Source organism: Monopterus albus, unplaced genomic scaffold (assembly GCF_001952655.1).
Source record: "Monopterus albus unplaced genomic scaffold, M_albus_1.0 scaffold68.1, whole genome shotgun sequence".
NCBI classification, from domain to species: domain Eukaryota; kingdom Metazoa; phylum Chordata; class Actinopteri; order Synbranchiformes; family Synbranchidae; genus Monopterus; species Monopterus albus.
The window spans coordinates 904,264-930,354 of NW_018127948.1; the positions used below are offsets into that span (position 1 = coordinate 904,264).

General features: G+C 41.9%; 1 protein-coding gene across 12 annotated transcripts in view; it reads left to right on the forward strand.

Annotated features, from left to right (window-relative positions):
* Positions 1 to 26,091, forward strand: part of LOC109962837 (RNA binding protein fox-1 homolog 3-like) — a 483,365-nt gene that overhangs the window by 229,386 nt on the left and 227,888 nt on the right. For 4 of the 12 annotated variants that reach the window (XM_020604885.1, XM_020604886.1, XM_020604889.1 and 1 more), the window contains one exon: positions 3,531 to 3,593. The exons of 1 other annotated variant lie outside the window; for it this stretch is intronic. Coding sequence is in view for 5 of the 11 variants with exons in the window: in XM_020604884.1 (XP_020460540.1) it covers positions 3,313 to 3,384; positions 3,531 to 3,593 (135 nt within the window). In the remaining 6 variants the exon portion in view is untranslated. Of the gene's footprint in view, positions 1 to 3,277; positions 3,594 to 6,451; positions 6,511 to 26,091 lie in introns of those variants that run through there. 7 more of the 12 variants (XM_020604881.1, XM_020604880.1, XM_020604882.1 and 4 more) reach the window with 5 other exon arrangements.

Here is a 26,091-nt window from a genome sequence, read left to right on the forward strand (position 1 = left end):
TGGGAACTCCGAAATCACCGTACTGGAGATCTGTCTGACTGATTGTCAGTGTGCAGTGGGCAACCGCTGGGGCATGCAGAACATAAGATACAAACAAAATCTGTTGGACTTCAGGAAAGAAATATCATATGAGATGGCAGAAAGAAAATTACTTTGGTACAGAGTTGCTCACACAGGAACTCTGATGTCTACATGTGTCATCCGTTATGTTTAAGCTACTCAGTCAAGGCAAAAATTCAGCCCTAATCATAGTTTACAGAAGTGAAAATTGACCCCATTTGTTTGCTTTTTACTCAAACATTAAATTACTTTATTAATAAATCATTCATTGTATGTTAGCACTGCATTTTCAAAAAGATTGAGCACACGTTGTAGCGGTGGTTGTAGCCTGCAGATGAAATCATAAATGAAAAGCAGGAGTTCTTCTGAAGGGCCTCTGTAGTATCGGAGACAAGAACCGAATGGCAGCAAAACAGATAATTTCAGTTTAACAACTCGCTGTTGCTATGGTGTGCAATGACACATAGTGAGATCACAGATGCAGCACAGCGCACACTGAAATTCCTGATGAGAAAATAAAACAAGCCCCGTTATCTATGACATTGTTATGAATGGGTGAATAGTGTAAGCCTATACATTTTTAAAGTGTACAACAAGTTTAATTAAAACATTTAATGGTCATTTTCAGTTTTCATTATCAAGCTTACTAACCTTTTTTTTTACATGCAGTACCACTTTGCATTTGTCTTACTTGTGGCATGCCCTGACCCATTAAAACTGCATCTGTGCATTTGACTAAATACGGGCACACAGGGCTGTCTTAATTAATAAGCAGGCATCCACCAAACTAATCTGCCTGTGTTGTGAAGTCTGTCCTTTCCATTAAGTGGGACTCACATTATCTCCTAATCAAATTAGTCACTTAATTGTGGCCCTCCCTTGATGGATCCTATGAAAAAAGGAGCGCCGGGTTTGCTGGAGGGGCATTTGTGAAGATGGAACACGGCTGTTTCATTACGATATGAATTTTTTAATAACCAAAGCATTCGCTGTCATCTGCTTGCTTTGAACTGCTGCAAAGGGTGAAGTTGAATTTGACATTTTATCCACTCACACAGTTGAGTGTCTAGCTAGTGTGTTGGAGCTAAGTACAGTGCGTAGCCCAAGGCCACTACCCAGCTGCACAAGAGGGGATTGACCCCTGTCATCTGTTGATCACTAGCCTGCTTTCTTAATCACTTCTCCACACCGCCTGCTGCACAATCTGATCTTAGTCAATACATTAGCTCCTTCAGCCCTGATAGAACTGCTTTTCCCTGTGTCATGCTTAAGAAGGGAAGTCTTATGTAATCAAAGGCACCTCTATGTCCATCCATGGCTACGTAGTACTGGGAGATAACATTTTAAGGAGGAGCACAGGCTGCCTCTGCAGTGTCAGTGAGTTTTCAGTGGCTGGTGTCCATGGTGGGAGACCCTAGGCATCTGATGAGTGATGGCATATGTGGTCGTTTGTCCCACTGATGGAGTTTTATCCCCTGCCCTTTCAGAGTGGCCAGACAATAAAGAGAGCCACAGCCAAGCGTGACGGGTTAACCCACCAGTAATGGAATACTCTTAATAGTGTCGTGAGAGCCAAAGTCGGTGGCAGAGCCAGCCAAATCGCCAAGCTACCTCCATTGTGAGGGTGTAGTTGTAAGCTACACCAACTCTCACTGTTGTTTTCAGACAGGGGAGCAAGGACAAAGAGGGCAGCTTGATGGCTTAATAGGTGGTTTGATGGCTTCATTGGGTGAAATTGAAGTTGGAGAGAGTAGCTAAACAGATGAAACAGGACACGGGGGCATTATACAAAACTGAAATTAGTCATATATAAACACGATGTCAACCAAATGTATCAGCTTTAGTGAGGCGGCATTGTCTCCCTGCCTCTCTTTCATATGGAGAAAGATTTATAGTCGATGCTATGACACTGTGGTGATGCCCATACAGAAGGTAGAAAATAAACATGATCAAACAGACAGTCAAAAGAGATTTAGATGATGTTGTCACGACGTTTGACGTAAATGTGGCTGTTTTCTGGCAGATAATCCTCACAAAGAGAATCCTCCGGGCTACATGCACCCGCGCAGGCGATGCTTCTGTCGGTGTTTGTTTCAGTTACACCGTCTCTAGCAGTTTGTCATGTCTGACTTGGGCTTTAATTAGGCCTGTGAATTGAAGCAGTGGCAGCAGGGCTGGGAGCCCTCTGTCCACAGCTCAGCCGTCCTCCACGGCGTCTCCACGGAGGACCTCTCTGCTCTGTGTGGTTAAGATAATAGAGGCTCGCTCAGAAGATGTTAATTGAGGGGAGATAAAGTGCAGTAGTGGCTGGAGGGATGGAATGTGCAGGGGCGGAGGGGAAGGAGGGAGAGCTACCTGATTAGAGGCGGAGGTGTTTGACTTACAGCTTCTTTTTTTTCGTGGTTATGTATGGTGCTACTATATCTTCAAAAAGGAAGAAAGTAAATACAGGAGCAGCATGCATCAAAATCCCAGACCTACAGTAAAAGGTGGTTTCTCCTGAATCATTTGTGTTGTGTTGCACTGCGCCGTGCCATGTTGCTTTAGCCTTGCAAGACCTTATGAGGCCAGAAAGATTAATATAGTTTACCTCCCAGTAGCTGCTGGAGTTCAATGGCACTGTCAGGTTGTGCAAGGTTGGAACTGCGACTCAGGTTTTGTGGAACTTTTGGGCTGAGAAGGTGGAAGCAGAGACAAATGTGAGCTGAAGTGACAGAAGCTACATTAATGGTAGCATATGTCTGGAGCACAAAAGAAACTAAAGGCAAGAGAAAACAGATTCTCCAGCAGCCCAGGAGAGGACGGAGAGAATGAGAAAGAGGAGGGGAGGACGAAAAAGGCAGAAAACAGTGCCAGCAGCCTCTATAATTGCCTCAATGCCACTGGGATTGGTTTCATTCAATTGAAGCGTTCTCTTTCTCTGTGTATTTGAGGTGAAGCTGGAGGTAAGGGGCGGGGGTGGAGTTGGGCCGGCGGGAGATCCGTGTGCCCTCCCTCTTTCAGTAACATAAAGCGATGAGGGCGATAGCTCCCCTGTAGTGGCTGAATCTCTGGCATCAGTGTGAGCAACACTCTGAGTGAGAGTGAGAGAGAGACAGCATAGTGATAAGGAGGTAGGTGGACCACAGATCAGACCTGTCAGATGTGATCGCGCACCTGAGTTCAACCTCGTGTGTGTGTGTGTGTGTTTTATATTTCCCAAAGACAACCTACGTTCTCGCCCCCCACCCCCATAACAACACGCACACAAACATGCCGTCACTGGCCAAGCGCGCACGCACATTCCTCGAGGAATCCTTTATTTCTTTATTTGGGCTCCTGCTGGTGCGTGCATTGGATGCTCTGCTCCCTCCTCCCCCTTCTTCTTCTCCTCCTTGTTCTGCTCTTCTCTCCTCCTCCTCTCCCCTCTCTCTTTGCCGCTCTCACAGCCTAGTTTTCCTTTTTTCCCCTCTTCAATCTTGTGTGTGCAGGTTGTATCTGACGGAGGGACTGTTGCCGCGCTCCCGTCCCCGTGCTCCTTCAGCAACAACACTGTGAGTATTCTCATGCTAATTTGGCTTCTCCAGCCTTCCCAACATTGGTTTGTCGCTCTCGCTCTCTCTTTATGTTCTTTGCCTCTTTCATGTTTTCATCCACCGTGCCAAATGTGGCGGCAGAGCGGGAAGGGAGAAAAAGAAGTGGAGACAAAAAGGAATGAGAGAGGATGCACAGAAATAGAGAGAGGAGAGGAAAGGGGAAGAGGGGAGGGGAAAAAGACAAGGGAGGAAAGAGATTGCCGCTGCTGCCGTGAGCAACCAGTTCTGCTTTCGGAGGTGTTTCTCTTGGAGGATGGTGAAATTGCTGAAGGGATGAAGGGGGCGGGTCTTGGTTTTGTGAGTAGATAGTTGTGTGAGAATGATAGGGGATGTTGTTGACAAGCACAGAGTTGCTCATCAGCCGGGCAGCTGGAACCAGGGTTTTCTCTGTTGTCTAAACTTCTGATTCATCCGTCACTTTCTATTTTCACACACACACAGAGGTACTTCTCCTACGTGTCTTTGTTTTCTTTTTTTTTCTGACGTCACTCTTATTATATTATTTTTGGAATGAGGGCTTTTATATCAAACAGTCATTTCTAATTTGAGATGTACAGTAACATCTGGACAGATGTGATATGAAGCGTAGATGGATGTTTGTCCTGGTGCAAACCTTTGCCAAGATGTCCTGAGCATATGTGAGTGTCATTCATAATATGCTCTTAGTTCTAATGACTACAGCAGCTGCTGCACAAATGAGATTTCTTTTTCATTGAACATTTGCGCCACATATGTGCATGTGTATCAATAATTGTGAAAGAGTCTCAGTGTGTTTAGTTGCAAAGTATGTATCTGCCAGCAGGAACCATGTTACTGTGCCATAGAACTGTGCATCATAAGTCAATTTCCTATGCATACACAGCAACGTGTCAGTGTCTACATAGTGTGTGTGTGTGTGTGTGTGTGTATGTGTATAAATAATTTAGTGTATGTGTGTGCTTGGAGGTCAGTAAGTCAGTGTCCATTCCCACACGCTGCCCTTTGATCAAAGGGCCACATTTAGTTCGCCCACAGCATGTGTCTGAGCCATATGAAGAGTGGGTGTACTCTGTGTGTGTGGTGTTTGTGTGTGTGTGTGTGTGTGTGTGCGTGTGTGCGTGTGTGTGGGAGCTGAGATGGATAGGCACTGTGCCCTCACTGCAACAACGTAGCTAATGGGCACACGGGTCAGCAGGGGTGGACACGCTTCCGACTGTGCAGATATGTCACAGAGACCAGAACCTCTGTCAGGCCTTCATGGAGAGTCACAGAAACACAAACCTTTGGGAGAGAAAGCATAATAGGCTGGTAAAATGCTTGCAACATACTTTGGCAGATTCATTTGACTGAGTAAAAGGGATTGATCTGAGCGTGGCAATTCGGCAAATTTCAGAACTAAGCATCTGGTGAGGCGAGAACGATTCTGCTGGCAGAGGATTACCATTTTAGCTGCACTTTGAGACAGTGCAGCCCAATATGTGTTTTTTTTTTCCACAGTACTCAGCACCACGGCAGCTCAGGCAAAACTATTTGTGCAGTGTTTATGCTGTGCGTGTTGCTTTCCATGATGCGTCAAGTAAGAATAGTGCTTTGATTAACAATGATTAGGTCTAATATGTGTGTTCGCTGACGTGTCGGCTGACCTCCCTTTCCCTGGCTTTTGTGAAAATGATTCGTCAAAGTGAAATGCCTGGGATGATAGCAGCCTGCCGATGAGCTTGCTTTCTAAAGTAGGCTGATATAAATGAGAACCATTCCCCCAATTACGGAAGATTAGGTTACCCTCCACCAATCTGAATCCTTAAATCCCTTCTGTTTTTACAGCTCTGTCTGCCGAATGTAATTCAGCCTCAAGACCTGGGCTGAATAGTAATAAAAGAAGGTAGAAACTTTAGCAGTGAAACCCAAGCAGTAAAAATATCCGGTGGGAGAGAGCTAAAGCACATGATAATTGACATAGCACTGTGTTGCACTTGGCTGTAATTAACTGTATAACAGAGGTTGTCAGTTGGAAAGGGAGAAAGCTCAGACTATCTTAGTGCATTTAACACACTTGAAAGTGCAACATTTATCATGTCTTACCAGCTTTCACTGAGAGTGCATTTCAGGTTAGCGTGGGCCTCTCAGCTGTATTTATCCGGTTCTTTTACTATAGGCCCAGTCAGACATTATACAGCACTTCCTTAATCCTTTGTACCACACTTTAAACACATAAAAAATCAAAAGGAGCCATTGTTTCTAGGGCGATCACAAAAAGCTTATCTATTTTTAGTGCGCTTTTCCTTATTGTTGCCTGGGCCACGATTAATGCTTACGTCTAACGGTTGTATGCCATAAACTATGTTGTGCTTCACTGCCGGGCGCCGGTTGGTGACAACTCTCACCCACACAGTAGTGATCTATGAGCCATATACCACAGGCCTCCTGCTGCCTGGCCAGCCGCTTTCAAACTCACAGGACCACAGCAGTGTCATTCTCCCGATGTGATAGCACCCATATGCGCCCGGCAGCACCTGTATTAGCGTAATGTGCCAACCCTTTATTTCTCATCACTTATCACGACCCGCTACATGCTGTACTGAAAAAGGGGGGAAAAGCTCATAAAGATAAAAATCACATTTCACTAGACGGTGCATGTGTGACAGTGATATATGCTGTGAGCATCCTGCCACCTCATTGAGATGGGAGTGAGTGCTGGGTGGCTAAATCAATTTGTGCAAAGGCCGTTGGTGCTAGTATTGGTTTCGCGATATGATCTTTGTTGTCCATTTTTAGAGGTCAGCGCGAGCGCAACGACAAGGGCAAAAGAACCTGACCGCTTTCTCTCTTGTTTCTAGGCTGGTAAAAGATCTTCCCCCAAGAGGATTGTGGGTAAAGTCAGCTGTGATCTAAAAAGGTATATGTTTTTTTTCCATAGGTTTAGACACTATGGATTCTCTGTTAAGAATCTGTTTTCATACGTTACCGTATGCATCTTGATAGAGTGTCCAGAGCCAGAGAGGCGGGCTCCCTCTATGCATTAATCGCTGTAATTACTCAGTGAGGGCGACGGTGACTCTGGAGGTGTGTCTGAGTACTTATACAGTACCAGCAGAGTATTGTGGGTAGGTGGTGGTAGATGAGTCGACAGGTGAACCTGACTCCCTCTGAGGTTAGAGATTATTGTCCGGGAAGAAATAGAAAAGAAGGTTTCAAGATTTGTTATTAAGTCAAGACAATTTTCTCATATCCATCTCACAACGCGTGACACTGTATGCAACACCCTGGATCATATTGTGGGTTTTTTTTTTTTTTGCTCTGATTTTTTTATGTTTATAAAGCTGAAAACTACAGAGCTTTGCAAGTGTTGCTCAGCCCTTTGATGAAGAACTTCTGTGTTTCCAGTGCTTGTGAATAAACTGAATAGCAACTGGTTGTGAAGCATTCAAGTAAAAATAGACAATTTAAAGTTTCCTTTCATCAGAAGGAAGATGTCACAGTACTGGCCACACTCTTTGACTGACTTGTGATCTCTGGGAAGTGCAGTGCAAAATCACCACAGCAACGACTGCTTAGCAACAAAGATGTTGCCAACCAGTGTGCGAACTATAACATGGCTTTCGGGGAGCTCACTCCCCCCACCCCCACTTTTTCGTGGTCAGACTAAATCACAGATAGAACATGTATAAAGCATGTGACTTTAGATTTTCTTTCATCATTCCTATTGATGAGAATATTAATACTAAGAACAGAAAACCAGATGTAAAGTAACCGGTGGCGTGCGTATTTCAGCACCACGGAGGCATGGAGGTGGCGAGGAGAGAGATATAGAGAGATCATTTTACTGTGTACACCCTCCTCTGTGAATGTGTACACCTTTGTGTTATGGTTCATACATTAAGTTACCTATTTTATTTTCTGTTTTACAAGTGTGAGAAAGAAAACCAAGTCCAGTCGCGTGTGCCACAAAGAGAGGACTGACTGTAGCACTTAAAACAAAACCTAAGGTGCCTTGTTTTCTTTCTGACGCATCGAATGAGCTGTGGCCTAAATGAAAAATGACGATTTGTGTGCAGACTGTGTGGGAAGAATGTTTCTTCTTCTTCTTTTTTGATTTAAAGCAACTGACATGATCAAGAGAGATTGCTTTGCTGAATTTGTCATTAAAGTGAAGTTTACTGCAGCACCACGCTTCAGTGGTGATGGCAAGAATTACATGCACGCCGGTATCTTTATTAAAATGAATTAGTGCTGAATCACCCTTATGTATGAATCATACATCAGTAATAATCAACAATAGCCTAATTTTATGCACGATCAGTGATTATAAAGATACTGAAAAACATTGATAGCCTATATGGCAAAATAACATATTGTCAGTATTTTAGATTGGGAGCCCCCCAAAATTTTGCAAACCATGTTCCCCTAGCTCCCCCATAGTTTGCACCATGTTGCCAGCATAAAACAAAACACAGACAGCTGTGACATTGGCTGTACAGATGTTCAGTCTGAGAGATGCTAGTAAAGAAAAGTGGTCAAATCAGGGTTGTCAGGACTGAAAAATAAAAGCGGAGGAGGAAGAGCTAAACACGTTGCAGCTCTGAGGCCTCTGTACTGTCTGTACAAGGGCAGCAGAGTTACTCTTTGTGTTGCACTTTTGGAATGTGTCTTGTGCCAATGTCAGCGTGCCAGTAAATCAGAATGGCACTGTGGGTCATAATAAGTGAGTGGAGTTTTATAGGTGAGTATGTGGCCCTTCCTTTCTTATCTCACGGTGACTTTCACTTTCTTGTATTGCCTGCAGCAAGTAATCATGGGAAATACACGTTTCACAGACACTGTTTTTAATTAAGGGGAGGTTTTAACGTGATGGACATTTGGCAAGTGGCAAGAGTGTTCCTGTGCAACACATCGGCATGTGGAGCCATTTTCTGTGGGTTTGGTTTTCTCTGCAGAACCATGTCTGATACCAGCATACAGGAGAGGAAACCAGGCTGGAATGTTTTGACTCCAGTATTTGAACGTCTCAGTCTTGATGTGTGCAATGCAGAGTGTGTGTCTGCAGGGGGAGGCTTTGAAATTTCATCCACTCCATCCCTTTTAACTCAGCGGAGGAGATGTGTGCGTCGCGCTCCAGTTGGCCAATGGCTGTTAGGAAACTCCTGAACACCCCATACCACCGCCACCCTTCCAACCATTCTCACACACACACACACTATCTGCGTACCCTTCTCTTCCCACACCCCGCCTTCTTCCACTCCACAGACCTGTATTGTGTCAGATAGTTTAATGTGAAATTGCTTTTCTTTCAAATTTCCCCCTGGAAATGCAGGTCGTTGCAAAATGTTACATCTCATAACGGTGTGTTATTGTTGTTCTTTCATACAAGTCCTTGGCTTCTGAGCAAAGGATTTTTCAGAATGAAGCTGAGGTCATACTCTGCTATTTTTCCCTCAACTGCCACTGCCTCTCCTCGCTTTGCCATCTCTGATTCTACATGAGCTCTTCCTCTGCTGCGCCCATGGTAACCCCGCTGAAAAATTTATCACCACCTTACTCTATGATTACGCTATGCATTAGCAGGGCTTCAATTTAATTTGTCGGTGGGCCCTCGCGGCAGTGCTACGGGCCCGGCCTATCAGAGACACTTTGTAAAGGCCCTGGAAGAGCCTCCCGGGGTGATCCTATCAGTCAGACACACTGTCAGCACACACACTCAGTTAGTCAGCATTGAGTCAGAAATGTGGCCCGGCCAAGCCACACGCCATCGCTGGCTGCTCCGCTGGGCTGCTGCTGTGGGCCTCAGGCTCCCCCGCCTGTCAATCAGCGCTCCAGCAACGATGCTGACCTTTGTTCCCCTGTTGAAATGAATGCTCTTCAACAGGTGATCCAACCGACATCCCTGCCTCGGTGCCCTCAAGTTTTAAATATAGCATAGTTTTGTTTTTTCTTCCCTTCACATTAGCCTCTTACACTGCTGCTGTTTGCTTATGTCAGTAGCTCTACAGGATGTATTCACATTATTTCATATATTTTTACACTTTATTCAGTACAACGTGTCAATCCTCCTACAATCTCGTCAATAATATTCACCTGTCCTTAGGTGGCTATTACTGTCTACCACTCCTGTGATTTACATTAATAGCTGGTGGTTAATGTCAGATGTCTTTGCTGACAGTATGCAGAACATTCAGGTGCGAGGCACTACCTGTGCTGCTGTATGCTGTGATTATGTTCCTTTTTGCTTTGCCTTATTTTTTATTTCACATTTTCATCCTCGCAGATCAAAATAGTTTAATCTGAGGCCACTCAAGGCTGCTTTTATCGCTGCTTGCAGAACGAGAAGGTCAATTTTCAAGGCATTTTGTGGGGGGAAATGTTTAAGCCAGCTAGTTACTAAGAAAACCAAAAGGGCCTCATGCTTCCTGTGCCTCTAATTGGGATCCATTTTAATTTTCATATAGTTTTAAATGTCAAGAACGGTGCACATGCAAAGTGTTTTGAATTTGTTCAAAGAGGCCTCAGTCCCTGGGTCAGAGCGGCTGAAAGCTTATTGGTTTATTATGAAAATAATATATGCTCAGCCTCCGAGTGCCTTGTTACAGTTTTACCATTGTAAAAGAAGAAGAAAAGGGTGATGTGCTGCTTCTGACCTCATCCCTGGTCCGTTGAGACCACAATGTCAGAGGTTTCCAGTGCCTTTTTTAGAATTTTGACAGAAACAAATCCTCAGGAAGGACTCTGTGGCCCTCTCTGCCTGTGTTGAGACTCTTCACATGCCTGTGTGGATTTACCCTGGGTGTTACAGTTTCCCCCTCCACAGCTGTTGGCAGTCATAGCAAATTTATGAATTAGAATGAGTGGTGCAAACTCTTTTTTGTACTTTCTAGTTTTGTTTGCAGCAAAATGGATGAAACAAGGAAGGCTTTATTGGTATTGCTCTTCACCGGGTAGCGTCTGGGTTTTTTAGGGATTCTGTCCTCCATAGACAAACGGAAACATCAGCTGCTCCAGCTAACGCCCGGTAACGACATGTTCACCCTCCAGTGGCTGCTGGAAATATGATTCTTGTCCATCTTGAGCAAAGGAGGAAATACCATGATATTTTTAAAGAACAACAAGTCTGCAGAGGTTGAGATGGTCGGAGAGGTAAAAAAAAATAAATAAATCATAGACATGGGAGACAGCTGTTCCCTTCAGTATCCACTATCGATCCCCAGTTATTTTCACCAAAATCAGTCTTTCTTTAACCCTAGCTAGTTGTTTTTGTGCATGATTCTAACTAAACCATAATAGTAGCAGTGTTAGTATATAATGTGTTGTTCCACAGCGCAAACAACATAAACTGCTGTTTAATTTGGAGGACTTGTACCCTCTGATTCCTTCCTTTCCTTCAAACATCAGATGTGTCAGATGGCTTGCAGCCACTCAACTATGTGCATTTATGTCTTATTTAAATAAGGCAGGCTTCAATTTAAAAGCAAAGTAAATGAATCCAGAAAATGTATTCCGTCCAGCCATCCATGATCAATACCGCTTATCCTGAATAGGGTCGCAAGGGGTGGCTGGAGCCGATCCCAGCTGACACTGGGCGAGAGGCGGGGTACACCCCGGACAGGTCGCCAGTCTATCACGGAGGAAAACACAGTTTCAGTGGGAATCAAATGAATCCCATCTAAGATTAAACTGTTATATTTATAAATGTCAAATACTGTTGCGGGCGAGCCTTCGCCCAGTGATTTGTACAGAAACCTGTCTTGAGTTGTTGTACATCTAAGGCATGCTGGGTATGCAGTATATAACCACGGATACCTTCTAGGACAATAAATTAAAGAAATACCCTGAAGTCTGGATTTCAGGGTATTTTGTGTTTTGTATCTGCTTTCAGTAATAATGTTGGCCTGCATTTCTACCTTAAACATCCCTTTCATCCCTTCATTTAATAAATGACACTCAGAGGATGAAACAGGGACAAGCCCTCGCTGACAATTGTGAAATATAGACTGATAATGCCCCTGCCACTTGCTTCATGTCGCTCCCTTCCACCTCTTTCTGTCTGCTAGGCCAGCCCTCACGCATGTATCACAATGAGCAGATGTGTGCATCAACAGTTAAGACCACCTTAAACATTGTGACTGAACCTCTGATTCATGAGAATAAAGGAAGAGGTGAACATAAGCATCTTCTCAAAATTAGCTATTGCTTCCAAATGACTCCAAATAGAGCCTCTATTGCTTTTTTTGTTTTGTGCATGTGTGTTCAGTGAATATGCAGCAGGGTGACAGGGAGGAGTAAAGTGTACCAGCTCCTTTGCAGATGTGAAAATCTCAGTCAGTCATTGTCTGCATGGCTCGCTTTGAATGATTTAATTACTTGCTTTAGACTTGAGTAATTATAGCTGAGCAGCACATATGTTAATTATATCTGACCTCACATTTTTGCTGCTCTGTTAATTGTTCGCTTAGATGACATCTGAGATGAGTGTCACTGCTGCCTGTGTATCAGGCAATTTAAGAAAAAAAATACAGAGAAATAGCTGTGACCAATTTTGGTAAATGGAAAAGTTAAAGTTGTGATGTTCAGTTTCATGAGGGGGTCACGGCATGTCGGCCTCATGACTTGTCCTTCTAACCCCCCATCTCTGCCATTTTTATGAACTATGTGAACTATCTGAACAGGTTTGCAAGTACAAATTATAGCTGAGGACAGACCCTGTAAAAACTGTGTACGTTGGCAAACGTTTTTAGTTCCCATAAATCTATACACAGTGTCTGTGTTTAGTAAACACGCCAATCTGCCAAAATGCTAGCATTCTTTGGATGTAGGACTCACTTCCTGTTGCTTATGAGATGATGCGTTTTGTTTTTTCCCCTGCCATTATTGCCCAGGAAACATTTAAACCCACTAATGTCCCAGTTCAAAGCTCATACTGTCTGTTTTAATGTGCGTTTCCCTTCCCTTCCAGAAGTCCTAGGCTCCAAAAATCCATTAGAAACAGCTTGCAGAGAAAAATTACCTGCCTGAACCAATACATCTCACTGAACGACACATGTATTGTAACTTTTCCGAACACAGTTTTATCACACAGCTTATTATCACATATAATGGGAACTGTTTTCACTTTTGCCATTACGGCACACTGAGGTTTAATTCTCCTGGCAATGAGGGGGCAGAACAGACGCTAAGGCAACATGGAAGGCAGAGACACACAGCGAGCTCTTCAAATTCATTTTGTCTTGTGATATGATTGCAGCTGTGTGACTGCGGCCTTATGAAGCAATGGCAGGAGAAATGAAAAATACATGTGCCGCTCAACATGATTACATTTGTTAATGCAGCAGTATGTCTCTGCATGCTGGTTTTAATGGACTGTGCTTTTGTTTGTCACCTTAAGTGAGCAGAGATATTTCTTGTTTCACTTCACTACCCTGGAGTTTTACTCCAAAAAATAAGATGAAAATGCTGTATTTCATTCAGAGAGGGAATGGCTTGCTTCCTGGGGTACAGCTAACTCTCATAAGTTAAGTTTCCACCATTGTACAGACATGGGGAAATGTAGTGGCTAGTTGTTAGTCATGGGGCAGAAACATTAGATAAATTACATGCACAATAGTAATTTAGCCACTTATTAGAATTTGCAGGTGTTCATCATAAAATGAAAAAGACGTAAGACATCAGCATACTTGATGCTTCAACAAACCACAAACATAGTCACTGTCAGACTGTCACTGGGTTTACGCCCCCACCCCGGTCATTTTTCATATTAACAGTATTTTAAACGCTCTCTGTACAGAGACTAAAACCAACAATGAATTACCTCTACTCACTGATAATGTCTAGATGTCAGTCCTGGATTAACTTGTTCATCTGTGCCATAGACGTCCAGTGTTGTTCATAACCGATCAAAAACACCTCAGAGAAACACACCTCTGCACTGGTTGGCATGTTTCCTCATTATAAAACACCGGACCTGCAATTTTTTTTTTTATGTTCCCCCAAAGGGTCAGAACCATCTTAACTATTTACAGTGTTTGAAGTAAGGAAGAGTCCACTGCCCTGGATATTCTTAACAAATACCAGGGTCAGGCATTTTGTAATGAGGAACCATGTAGCTAAGTGCAGTGGTGTTCTTCTTTGATGGTTTTTTTTATTGTTTTTTGAGCTTCTGAGAACAAAGAAATATCCAGGTTTGACAGACTGAAAGACATTCATGGTGAGTACAGGCAAACCATCGTTGGTCTTAGTGTCCTTATGGGGATCGCTGAAACTGCGGTTAATATAGATAATGACAGGCCTTTATGGTGTAATAGCTCAACAGTAAATGTCAAGTTCATCTACAGGATCGGGGTCATGCCACATTCAGGCATTTCTTTCAGTTTATTGCTACTCTATGTAGCAAGCCGTATGTGCACTATGTATGAGTCTGGTTTTGATCACTTTGGAATTATAAGGTGGTGAGACTTTCTGTTATTGAGTAATGCAACCAGAGCTCAAATGAAACTGTCACCTTGTATTTATATTGACAGCATTTTACTGGCGCACAGCACCTTTAAGTGTTTTGGTTATGAAATGCATTTGAACTTGAGCGTTGTTTTCATGCAAAACTGAATCTTCCCAGCATGCTCTTCCCTTATTATGGGACGGAAAATATGAACAGTTATAGACAAATATGTGTTGCGCACTCAAGCACCACCACCATTACTGGGGTGGCAGGGTGGTACTGAACACATTCACACTGACAGTATGGATGGTTGGACTCGCATTTAAATAATCTGCTCATCATCTTGGCATCACGGAGCATTATGATCTAACAGTAATTTATCTCGTACCAATGTAACAAAATAATTTAGGCTGCTGCAGAACAGCTATTTAGCTCATTCTGTTATCATAACCATACAAAACAGATCAGCTGTTGGATATAATTCTACTTAAAATAGATGTTATCAATATCTCTATCAAATAGGATTTTTTTCCATGGTTAAAAACACATTCAAGAGGGATTAAACATTATTCGATTCTGAAGTGATGCTGACATTATTTATTTATGTCTGTTTATTATATCAACTAACGCTAGCGAGCAACTTGCCTTTGTTGGTACAGCTTTGAAATGCCCTCTAATGACATATTTAGTGCATTGATTAAGATCCACATAGTCCTATAGGTGCAGTTTGTAGCCCTGATGCTTTAGCATACATTTGAATGAATGCTTATAAATGCTCATATTAGATTGCCATGCCAGTTAGCAGCATATGGCATTGGGCTGATGCACAGTATCTGCTGTACTGTGTGACTTGTCACATCCCTGGTGGTAGTTTCAGCTATTGTCTGGTCTTTCACTTTCTCTTTGGCAGATGTTGTCCTCATTTTTCAGACTTATTCTCCTTGTGATGTTATATCATATTGCAGTTTTTTTGTAAAGTGAGCACAGATGATTTCTTTCAAACTGCTGCTTGCCAGTTGTTAGCAGTGCTGCTCATTGGCATTTAACCTAATATGACTCACCGCTGTAGCAGCGTTTGTAAGGGTCATTTAGTTACTCCAAAGAGCTTTTCTTTTCCTACTAGGGATTATTTTACATTTTCGATAATGGTTACCATACAGTTAATGGTGGTGTATTCGCGCTCATCTGTATGGTTGAGATTTGATTCTGAGCTGACGGCGGTGCGCATTCATTAAGCACAGAGGCTCACGCGTCCTCCCACCAGAATTCACAGACAGCTGTCACTTCACTGAGGGGTTCCTGCACTGATTGTACATCAACATTCACTCCAACTTTCACATTTCACTGCACAGCTACTTACTTTGATATTTACATACCCCATCAACAGTGTGAGCGCCGGGTGACTGTCGGGACCAATTACACAGCTACGACCTATGACCTGGCCACGGCTTGTGGTTTGGGGCAAAGTGGATGCTGATGTACATTAGTAAAAGAGGTTGAAATTATAACCTGTATTAAGCTTTGTGTGTGTGTGTGTGTGTGTGTGTGTGTGTCAGAAGAACTCCACAACAATAAAACAGACACACAAATTAAATCATACTTGTATCAGCCTGATTCACTAGCCTATCCTATAACTCCGGTTTGGACTGGTTCTGCTCCTGTCTTTTTATCAGCTTTTGGTGTTTAGTTTGTTTATCTGCAGTTTGGTGCTGGGCAGGTACAGTCAGAGCACGTTTCGTTTGTGCGCCGCTGCTGGAATCAGGAGTGATGAGAGCGCTAAGATGAACCATACAGTAAATGTGCTGTAAAAATTAAAACCATGAGCTAAAACAGGCTAAAAAGCTACAGTAGGAACCATTCAGAGTGTCACGTTTTTCCACTACAGTGTTGTTGCAGCAGTAATGCAGTATTTTTAACTCTGCACCAGCACCAGCCTCAGCGAACCTACAGTAACATGCTGTTCTGCTTTCTGCCACCACCTGTCACAAAGTCATTCTGTCATCACTGCTCTACAGTATGTGGATGTAGAGACCCAAAGCAGCTTTTGAATTGTCTCTCCATCTTTCATATCACACAGGGACTGCACCAGATAAATCATCTGATACACAGGGTTTTACATGTTTACTCAAAGCTCTATTAAACATAGATAACACAGTGCCACAATTAAAGGAACTAGTAATCACCACTGTGTCAGATGATGTAGCGGCTATAAAATACTTTATGTCATCAGCAACCACACTGCAGTTTCCTCTGGTACTCACTCGGCTTCAGCATTGCTGACAATTTACAAGTCTGTTACTGCAAGCAGCTGCTTTCACGTTACTGTATACAATCATTTGATCCTAGAGTTGAAACTATTTATTGATTAGCTGTTTGACAGAAGAATAACTGCCAGTAGTCTGATAAATGATTAAACTGAAGTCAAAAACGGCCATTGTTTTTTGGTTCTGGCCTTTCAGATATGAAAGTTTGCCGCTTTTTTGTGTTTTATAAAAATTTTTATTGGAATATCTGTGGTTTTTGAATGTTTGTTAAACAAAACAAGACATTTGAAGATCAAGGGTCTCCGGTTGGTTATACTACAACACTTAATTTGGAAAGAACAACAGAGGAATATTCAGTATATAATATTCCTATATCATTTCATTAGTGTCACTGAAACACTGGCGAGCCAGTCCTGTCAAACTATCAGATTCAGTTTAACTGCACTGCTCTGGTCTCACCTTGACTTGGTCTCGGTTTAGGCGGCTCACTTCCTGTTGCTTGACGGCAACACCAGATGTTCTTTTTATCGTTATAATGTTTGTCTCCTTTATTGTACCTCACTGCTCCTATCTGTAATTGCAGTAAGAAGTTTTTTGTTTAATTTTCTTTTTTTTTTTTAATATAATCATTGATATTCAGACATGCTGGCCCGAGGTGGCAATCTGTTAAAGAACGTGAAGGGGGGTGTCACCTCTCAGTTAAGGTGGTGCCGCCATCCTCGAGGCCTAGTGTGCTTGGACAGCTGGCCTCAGAGTTAGTGATTGTGACTGTGGAGAAATGGACGCTAAATAACAGAGCCCACAGCTCTGCCCTCCTGCCTGGCCGGCCAGCTGGCTGGCTAGCGGGTGTGACGCGACAGGACGGAGGCCAGAGCCAGCTCCAATCCATTACTTTTACCTGAGGAAGAGAGGCGGTAGAGTGAGCGGGAGAGAAGGAGAGATTGAGCACCTTTCAGCGCTCTCTTGTGCATGCTAATTCCACCAGTACTTTGAAAGGGATCAAAATCTGCTGGCTGAGAAACGTGGCCTCTCATCTCACTAAAGGAAGGAAAACATCCTCCTTCCTGTTTGATGCTTTATTGGCAACCAGTTTGCACACAAATGAATATAAACACCCAGCCACACAGTGTTCAAATTAAGTGTTTTCGAGTACAGGACTGGTATTCCTTGCCGAACTTAACTGTCACATCAGCTGCCTTATAATGATTGTCAGTGGACAGGGAGATCGAACCTGGAATTAGGAGACATGATGTTTTTTGTATTTTGTGCATTATGATAGATTTGTTAGAGAATGAAGGAAGTGAAAAATGAATTTAAATGTATAATGTTTTTTCTTACAAATCAGCATTTTGCTGTCAAATCCTTCTGAAAGTTATAAGCAAAAGGGACAAAAGAGACTTTGTTTACCTTGTACATATGACGCCTTTTTTATTCGGTTACAAATTTATCGCTTGCTCAGTGATGTCACCACACACTCATCCACACCAACACAAATTGCCACAACCCCTTAAAATTTCCCATGCACACCAGACAGAGAACACGATGAGCATTTGTGCAGAGACCATGAAGCGGAGGGTGATTTTTGAGGTGCTGCTTAAAGCTATCACTATCGGAGTGGAAAGCACACATGACAACTGGTTTGCAGGTTCCAAATGAGAAACCACCACAAACAGTGTGGGTGGGGGCAGCAGGGGAAAAAAAACTAGCATGGATTGGCACCCAGTGACAGTGATAAATTTCTCCAGTCGTCCAGTGTGAAGATCTGTCTAATCTTTGCAGTGGCTCGCAGCGGGGTAGGACCCCATCACTCTCCCATTATTTGACAACAAAACATCCGTGGAACGTGAGTGAGCCAGGTTCAGTTAGCTACAAACACTCCCCGCATACACAAATCCTGAGCTAGGGGGATTATAACATGGCCCTGTAGCCTGGCCGTTAAAGGTGCAGGCTATTAAAATGCAGCAACAGCAACCACCTATCCCCACTCTCACCGTGAAATGGGTGAAAGAGAACAAAACAAAGCTGTCTGTCAATAGCCTTTAATTTTGAATAGAGAGCAAGTAAAATCCAATGCCTATAATGGCCTTCATTTTCCTCCAGACTCTTGAAATTGATTCGATGGCTTAATTTGGCGCTGTCGGGTGGGATGCGACTGGCAAACGTATACGGCTGCATGCGGTTCACCCCAGATGACTCAATAAACAGCGTTTGCAGCAGTTTAGCAACAAAACATTTTTCCAGTGCCATTCATCACTGCCCATATGCATCCATCATGGCCATGTGGTGTTCTCTTGGCAGTTACAAGCTCTGCGTTTACACCCAAAATGTTATTTTGATTTCACTGACACAGAGATAATGTTTCATAACACACAGTCAGTCACGAGTTAGCCCATCTGTCTGTTTGAGCTTCCCGGTGCTGATGGAGTCTCTCTGTGTTTGTTATGGTTTGTGTGTGTGTGTGTGTGTGTGTGTGTGTGTGTGTGTGTGTGTGTGTGTTTGACCACAGTAGCTCAGCCCACTCCCCACCAGGATTCACTAACGGCTGTCAGCTCATTGAGTGACTCCTCCACAGATTGTATTTGAGCCAAAATCCTGATCCCTCATCTCACTGCTCCGCTCGTGCTTTGCTTTCTCACTACTCCCCGGCTTGTCGACACGCATATGCTGACACACTCACACATGTATATACAAGCACTCACACACAGGACAGTGTGTTGTGTTACAGCTTGCGGTATTCAACAGGAGACGCTGGCGACTGTGTGAACCTGAATCTGAAAGCATTTGTGTAATTCACCCCCTCCCCATCAGTGTGTTCACATCCAGCGCCACATCTGCAGCTCTAATGACACCAGTCTCTCCCAACAACGCAAACCACTGCCTTTTAAGGGAAGTCAGTCTTAGCCGTTTTTGTCTGCTCGTTATCAAATCCATTTTCAAAACAATACTATCAATGAATTTGGTATTTTTGTGTAGCCACAGACTATAAACTACACCAGAGTATTTCAGTACAGTATATGCTGCATGTCCCAGTGGTGATGCTACTGTTAGGTAATATGAAGAAATATACAATCAGTTTTTAAACACATATAGCTCTCCGCTTAATCTCTATTGATATTGGATATTGAAAATATACCATTATATAACCAGTTGGGTTCCATTGGATTTTTGTTATAGTATCATCAGGTATTTAACATATACAGTGTATATATCCATGTATGGACGTATAAAACTGTATAAATCAATACTGTGAAATTACATATAGTGCAGTAGAATAGTTTAGTGTTGTCCACCACTAGTCTATGCGTATCCACACCCTGTGTTTCTGATCAAATTCATTCTCTCGTCCTGGATACCTTTACTGTCTCTGCTCTCTGCAGGGTGTTTGCCTCGGGTGCCAAATGATGTGTCACTACTTGGCAAGTGTGTGTTGCACCCACAATAATGCTTCCAAGAGTTCAAATGAATGAACTGATGTCACCACAGCTGTAGCAGCTGTAAGGATATCGCAGTGATAGTCACTTTATCCACGATCCTGACAATCAGAAAGAAGACAGTTGATTTTTAGTTGTTCATGTTACATGCTTGCCTCCATTTGATTGGTACGTGCAGTGCGCTGGTGCATGATATTGTGTTGCTTTGCTGCTCGAACTTGGATTTTATTTTTAATCTGTTTTTGACGAGGCCACCTTTTCAGATGCATTGCTATTGTTGATCTGAATGTGTCTAAGTGGAATCGTTTCAGTGTTTATTTTGTTTTTTTTTTTTAGAATTTACTTAAAAATATAACAACCCTGTAGAAAATTATCCTTTGAGGCATTTTTAAGAATCTTACCAGTTTTAAAACATCTTTGAGTGGTACTTGGTGTTACTTTTGTCTTCTTCAGAAGTGATGAGTATGCAGTATCTGATCTTTGTATTTGTATTCTCTAATGTAGCAGTCAAGTAAAGTACAGTATATACTATGTGGTTCTAGTGGGATCAACATTTCATAACCTTTTTCTGGTTAAAAGGGTTTTTTTGTTTTGTTTTGTTTTTCTTTTTTTACATTTCTCTTTCTGTGCTAAACTTGTATGAAAACATTTCCCCTTTACTCCTCAGCAGTGGAGCTGCTCTGTTGTGAACAAAGCTCATACAAAACTTACATATTCATCCTTCCATCTCATCGGACTCCTTCTCTCCAGCCTCTCCTTTCTCCTCATCAAAGAACAGGCAGAAAGCCTTTGTGCTGGAGTTTCTTGCATTGCTGAACAATTTTGATCAGGGTATGAATTTTTAAATCTGAATCCAGCACGAAACAACACGAGTTCATTTCTAAAGAAGGAATTCAAGTTGTTGTTGTGTGTGTGTGTGTGTGTGTTGTTGTTGTTTATATCCTTTTCATCAAACACTTCTTTTATTGTCTTTTTTCCCCCTGTGCTCTCTGTCTTCCTACCTTACTCATCACCCCTGCATGCCATTTTCTAAGCAAGTACAAAGAAATGATGATGCCCAGCCTGAGAACCAGCCCGATTTACATGAGTGATTACAGTGTAATTTCACACTTATTTGCATGGATTTCCGCAACATCCTTGCCGAGCTAATGGATTGTAAAGAGCTCTGCAGCCTGGGCCATGTAAATGAAGACAGAAAAAAAGAAGTGAGAAAAATAGACAGAGAGGAAGGCAAAGTTCAAGTTAAAGTTCAAGGTCATTTATCTCTACAGCCCTTTATCACACGCAAGTCTCAAAGGACTTTAAAGAGACTGAAAAGAAGGAAGAGAGAGACAGGAACGAAAGGAAAATCCAATTAAAATTCATCAACCAATCACAAAACAAAATGAAACAGGATGTTGAAAGGATAGCAAACCTAATCAATCTGAGACAATGACAGGCTAATTCTTTATATTTAGCTCAGGAAACTCTGCTCAGTAAAATAGCTCCACACTTCTCTGCAGGGTCAGTTTATTTCATTAATATAGAGTAAATGAGTGTTCATCTATCATCAGCAGCAAGTTCAAGTTCAATCCATTAGACTTCACTGACCATTTACTATAGTGGGTGGAGATTTACACATTAGTAATTTTAAATGGCAGCACCAAAGAAATTAGTTTTTAATCTAAAGAATAGTTGGTACTGAATATTTTCATCCTAGATTTAGATAAACCTTTATGTAGCTAAATGAACCAACAGAGAAACATCACTTGCTAATACGTTACCTGTTTGGAGTGAAGAATGAAGTAGTGTAATTTAGTCTGATGACTGATCCAAGTGACATTTAATTATGATGTAAACTGCTTGCATTAGGAATAGTAGGGTCACTAGATCTTAATGCAGAGGAACTCAAAACAACACAGAGATAAGTATGGCTGCAACTAAGGATTATTTTAATAATCAATTGATCTTTCACACAGCTATGTGAGTAGACCAAACTAATCAGTAATTAAATTCGTTGCCAACTATTTTTTTATGAGTTTTATCAATTAGCCCCGATACTAAGTATCGGTATCGGCTCAGATCCGGTCTTATTTCACAGGATCTGTAATAGCCAGAATAGAGCCGATCCAATTCTGATCCTGATTTGGAACAATGGTCCTGAATTTGTGCTGTTGCATTTTTGAGAGGAGCGTGTCACCAATAAGCTGCTGTATTAATCAGTCCAGCTATCTACACTGCCTGTTTGTCAGCTGGAATATTATTCATGCATTATGTGCATAGTTGTGACCTGAAGCCTATTTTTAGCTTCTGGGTTATTTTTTGCAGAGGTACGAGCATAAAACACTCTACAGAAACCACTAAAAACAATGAAAGCTTAAATCAGAATTCCACTAATGGATTTAAGTGATGTCATTACAACTAATGTTTTAAGAAACTGGACTTGGTGCTTGTAGTGCAGCAAAATGGGCAGGATAGCATTCAACAAATCGTACCCATTAAGCCATCATCTACTTAAAATATGAAAACACACAAAATAGCATACATAAGTGTAAAGACAACAATGAAGAAAGTTTACCTTAAACAGCCAGTGTCATGTGACCAGACCCCAAGTACATTTTAAAAATAACTGGTATTGCAGTTTCATGTGATACACATTTTTATTAAGACTTATTTACACTGTTGATTGCCTTTATTATGCTTTAAATTAAGGCATTCCTTAATTAACTTCTGAAGAACTGTGCAGCCTCATTCAAATCTTAATCAGACGCAGTCTTTAAAAGCAATAAAAATTGTCAGTGTATTAAGAATGTAAAAACACAGTATAGACAAGGTGTACATATTGGATTTTGTGCATCATTCCACTGTTCAAGGCTGCTGTGGATTTGTGTTGCTGCTATTAGCGGTCAGGTGTGTGTCACAGGGTCTTCATATCTGACTGTAAAAATGCATTAAAGCAGTCTAGCTCTGCTCTACAAAGCGCGGTATTTGATTTTCTCTACAGATGCCATTTATAGTTTTGTCTGAGAATTTCATCAGTGCTTTTTATGAAAGGTTGGCTGTATTTGACACCGCTTTTATGAGGCCAGTTACTTTTTATGCGAAGCCTTCAGTGGAAATGTTGATGCGGCATGATTGCTGGATTTGGAAGTTTATAGGGATCCGTGGTTCTGTCCAATATACACAGCCTCTGTCTAACAAAAAATGGGCATTGAAGAACTCATCGTTTTCAGCTCATACTTTTAACTTTCATTATTAAGACCTGAATATTGTATGTAATTGCTTGTGTTTATAGGTTCTTTTCATTTGGGGATATTAGCACTCTTGTGTTGCAATATCTTCTGAAAGGTTTTTCTCCAATATGCTTTCTTTTCTTGCAGTAAATAATTTCCACCTGTTGGCATCAGTTAAGCAAGTTTTAAAAAGAATTATGATCAGCTCCTTGTAAATAGCGATTAACTGTATATGGCTTTAATCCATTTGTTCTCATGGAAGATGTATGGCGCATGTCCCTGGGTGACATTTCTCCTGCTTCCAGACATACATACTTCGTCTGCCTTTTCATCAACCCTTTTGTTCCTCATTGTTCCCTTTCAGTTTCATCATAAGCTGCATGCTAAAGCACAGTGCAGCCATGGTAGAAACTGGAATTCATCATTGTCTGATTGCATTCTTTAAATGGATTTGTGGCTATTTGCACAGAGGAAGTGTCACAGCGACATTAGATATGAAAAGCCGACTTTTCAGCACAGGTACAGCCGCAGTAGGTTGTCAGAACGTCCGTCTGCTCTGCAGCAGCTTGCCGCTCTGACGGCAAACGCTGCCGAGGGAATTACCGGCCGTCAAGAGGAAGTCCTATTAGAATATCTGTGATGGATCCTAGAGTGAGAGTTGATGTTGAGGCTTTTTTCAGAGTGATTTTTTTTAGGTACCTTATGCATAAATGGTGCAATTCAGACTGCTACTTAAGCCCTTCGAGGTGCTTAAGTCTTCTCTCACACACAATTTCCTCCCTGCTCATTCTGACATTGAACTGAAGTGCAAAGCTGTGCTGCTCCCAGCAAGCTGCACACTCAACATTTGCATTATTGAAAAGTCCAATACAGTTTCTAAACACATATTTATAAAATATGAGCTATTATTGTTGTTGATGTAAAAAAAAAGTAGGTTGGTTTCAAAAATAATCAATTGAATTACTTATGGTTACCTCAAAGAGCTTTAGGTTAGTTAGTTGAGCAATATTTCAGTGGGTCTCAATGAAATCCAAAGATTCTGAAAACAAATAAGATCAATTCAAAGGTAACAAGGCTTTTCAGTCATCAAAACATTCATCGCCCACAGATATGTAAAATAAAACAATCACTAATATCAGTAAGTAAAACAAAAACTTTCTGAGAATAATGAGGATCGGTGGCTTCAAGCTGTTGTGCAATTCAAATAGGGTGGACTGTACCGGATGCTAATCTATCAGAAATACTTCACAGTTCACCGCAGGAAGGGCTTGAAATGGGAGAACATTTGAATCTCAAAGGCTGATGATGAATCCAATAATCTTATGTATTTAAGGAATTAAGTTTTGAGTAGAATATTGATTTAAATGATCAATAGTGACATTAAAGAGATGATTTTAAAAAAAACCGAAGGAGAAGACATTTCAACAGAAAAATGATCAACTTGCAGTCAGTTTTATTGGTTTCACCTAATTTGTTAGTACATAGTTTTTTTTAATGATAAAAGAAACTAAGAATTCCTGGCTGCCAAATAGAGCTACAGTATCTACGTCTGTTTCATTGGGTCAGCTGGATAAATGTCACTGATTTCACCTCAAAGCTTTTAATTAAAAAAGCTCTTTCTTGAGCCATGTCAAGTACAAGGAATAATTTGCTGATTCTAATGTAAAGTAAAAGCATTGAAAGAAGAAAGAAGTACCATAGTCCTGAAGAAAAAAGTACATATAGAAATGCAACAATTACCCTAGCACATATAAGAGAGAAATTACACCAACAACATTAAGAAAAACTACCTCTAAATCAAAAAATGTCCGTTCAGCGCCCCCACAAAGGTCTTTACTGTGTTTGCCACTCTCAGCGTAATAGCAAGGCACAACCAGCATGGTTCACCTATGTTTGCTTTACAAAATATCAACCCAAAAGGAATTTTAAAAACAGAGCATTTTGTAATTTCTCTGTTCAAAGTCAGTAGTTGAGCAAATAGCCTTCGACACTTGTAAAAATCTTGTTGTGCTTGCTGAATCACTGCCAGGTCTAACCTGCTGTACTGCAGCTCCAACGCCTCTCCACCACTTACTGTACGGTCCAGTCTGCACCTAAACCCCCGCACTACCACCCCCTCTTGTGCTCTTTATCTCTCCTTCTTTGTCTTTCTCTCTCTCTCTCTCTCTCTCCCTCTGTCACCGCGCCTTCCTCCCTCCTCCTCCTCACCACAGTGGGGCTCTGCCAGGGGCTTGTGATCAGATTTAGCGCTGCGTTCTCACTCCATCTCTCATAGATGAGTGACAGATGGTGGCCATTAGTGTATATTCCATGCATCTGTTGCAAGGCGCTAATTTATCTCATTAGGATAACTTGTGGAAGGGGGAGGAGGAGTGTGTAGGAGCAGGATGGACCATTTTATTATGTGTGTAAAACACGGAAAGATGCACAGAGCTGGCTGATACATATATATATATATCAGAGAGAGAGAGAGGGAAGAGATGTGTAGACAGGAGCTGCAGAGTCATACAATCACAGAGTACAACAGTCCTCAAGATTTCTATGTGCATGTGTGTGTTATGTATCATTCTGTGGAGTGAACCAGACACGCCCACTCACATATTTCCCCCACACCCACAGACAAACATTCATATTAGCTTCACCACCCCCCACACACCCCTGTCATACTGTGTATATACATTAGAAAGGCATGTGGTGCACATGCTCAGGCTTAATTAATGTTCCCCATTGTTGATGCGCTTGTCTTGGTGCTGTACAGAGGCTGTGTGTGTGTGTGTGTGTGTGTGTGTGTGTTTGCTGGGGGATGGGTCAACAGACTCTGTTGGATAAACCATTAATACGTTGACATACTGCTGTTCTGCTGTGGCACAGGCTGAGATTGTTTTGCTTTTTTTTTTAATTATATTGTATCCACATTATGCCATGGCCTTGAAAAGTATTAGTTTCTGATTGTGTGTTGCCTAGCAGGAATCAGTCAAATGAATAACAGAACACAGTGTACTGTAAATAACAGATATCAATTGGCACAGTGCTTGTGCTTGATTTGGCCTGACCTTACTGTGAGTTAACCTGATCACAAACACACTTCAAAAAATGAAATATGACTTCGGATTGGTGCTGTGTTTTTCATTTCATCTCAGTTTGTTCTTG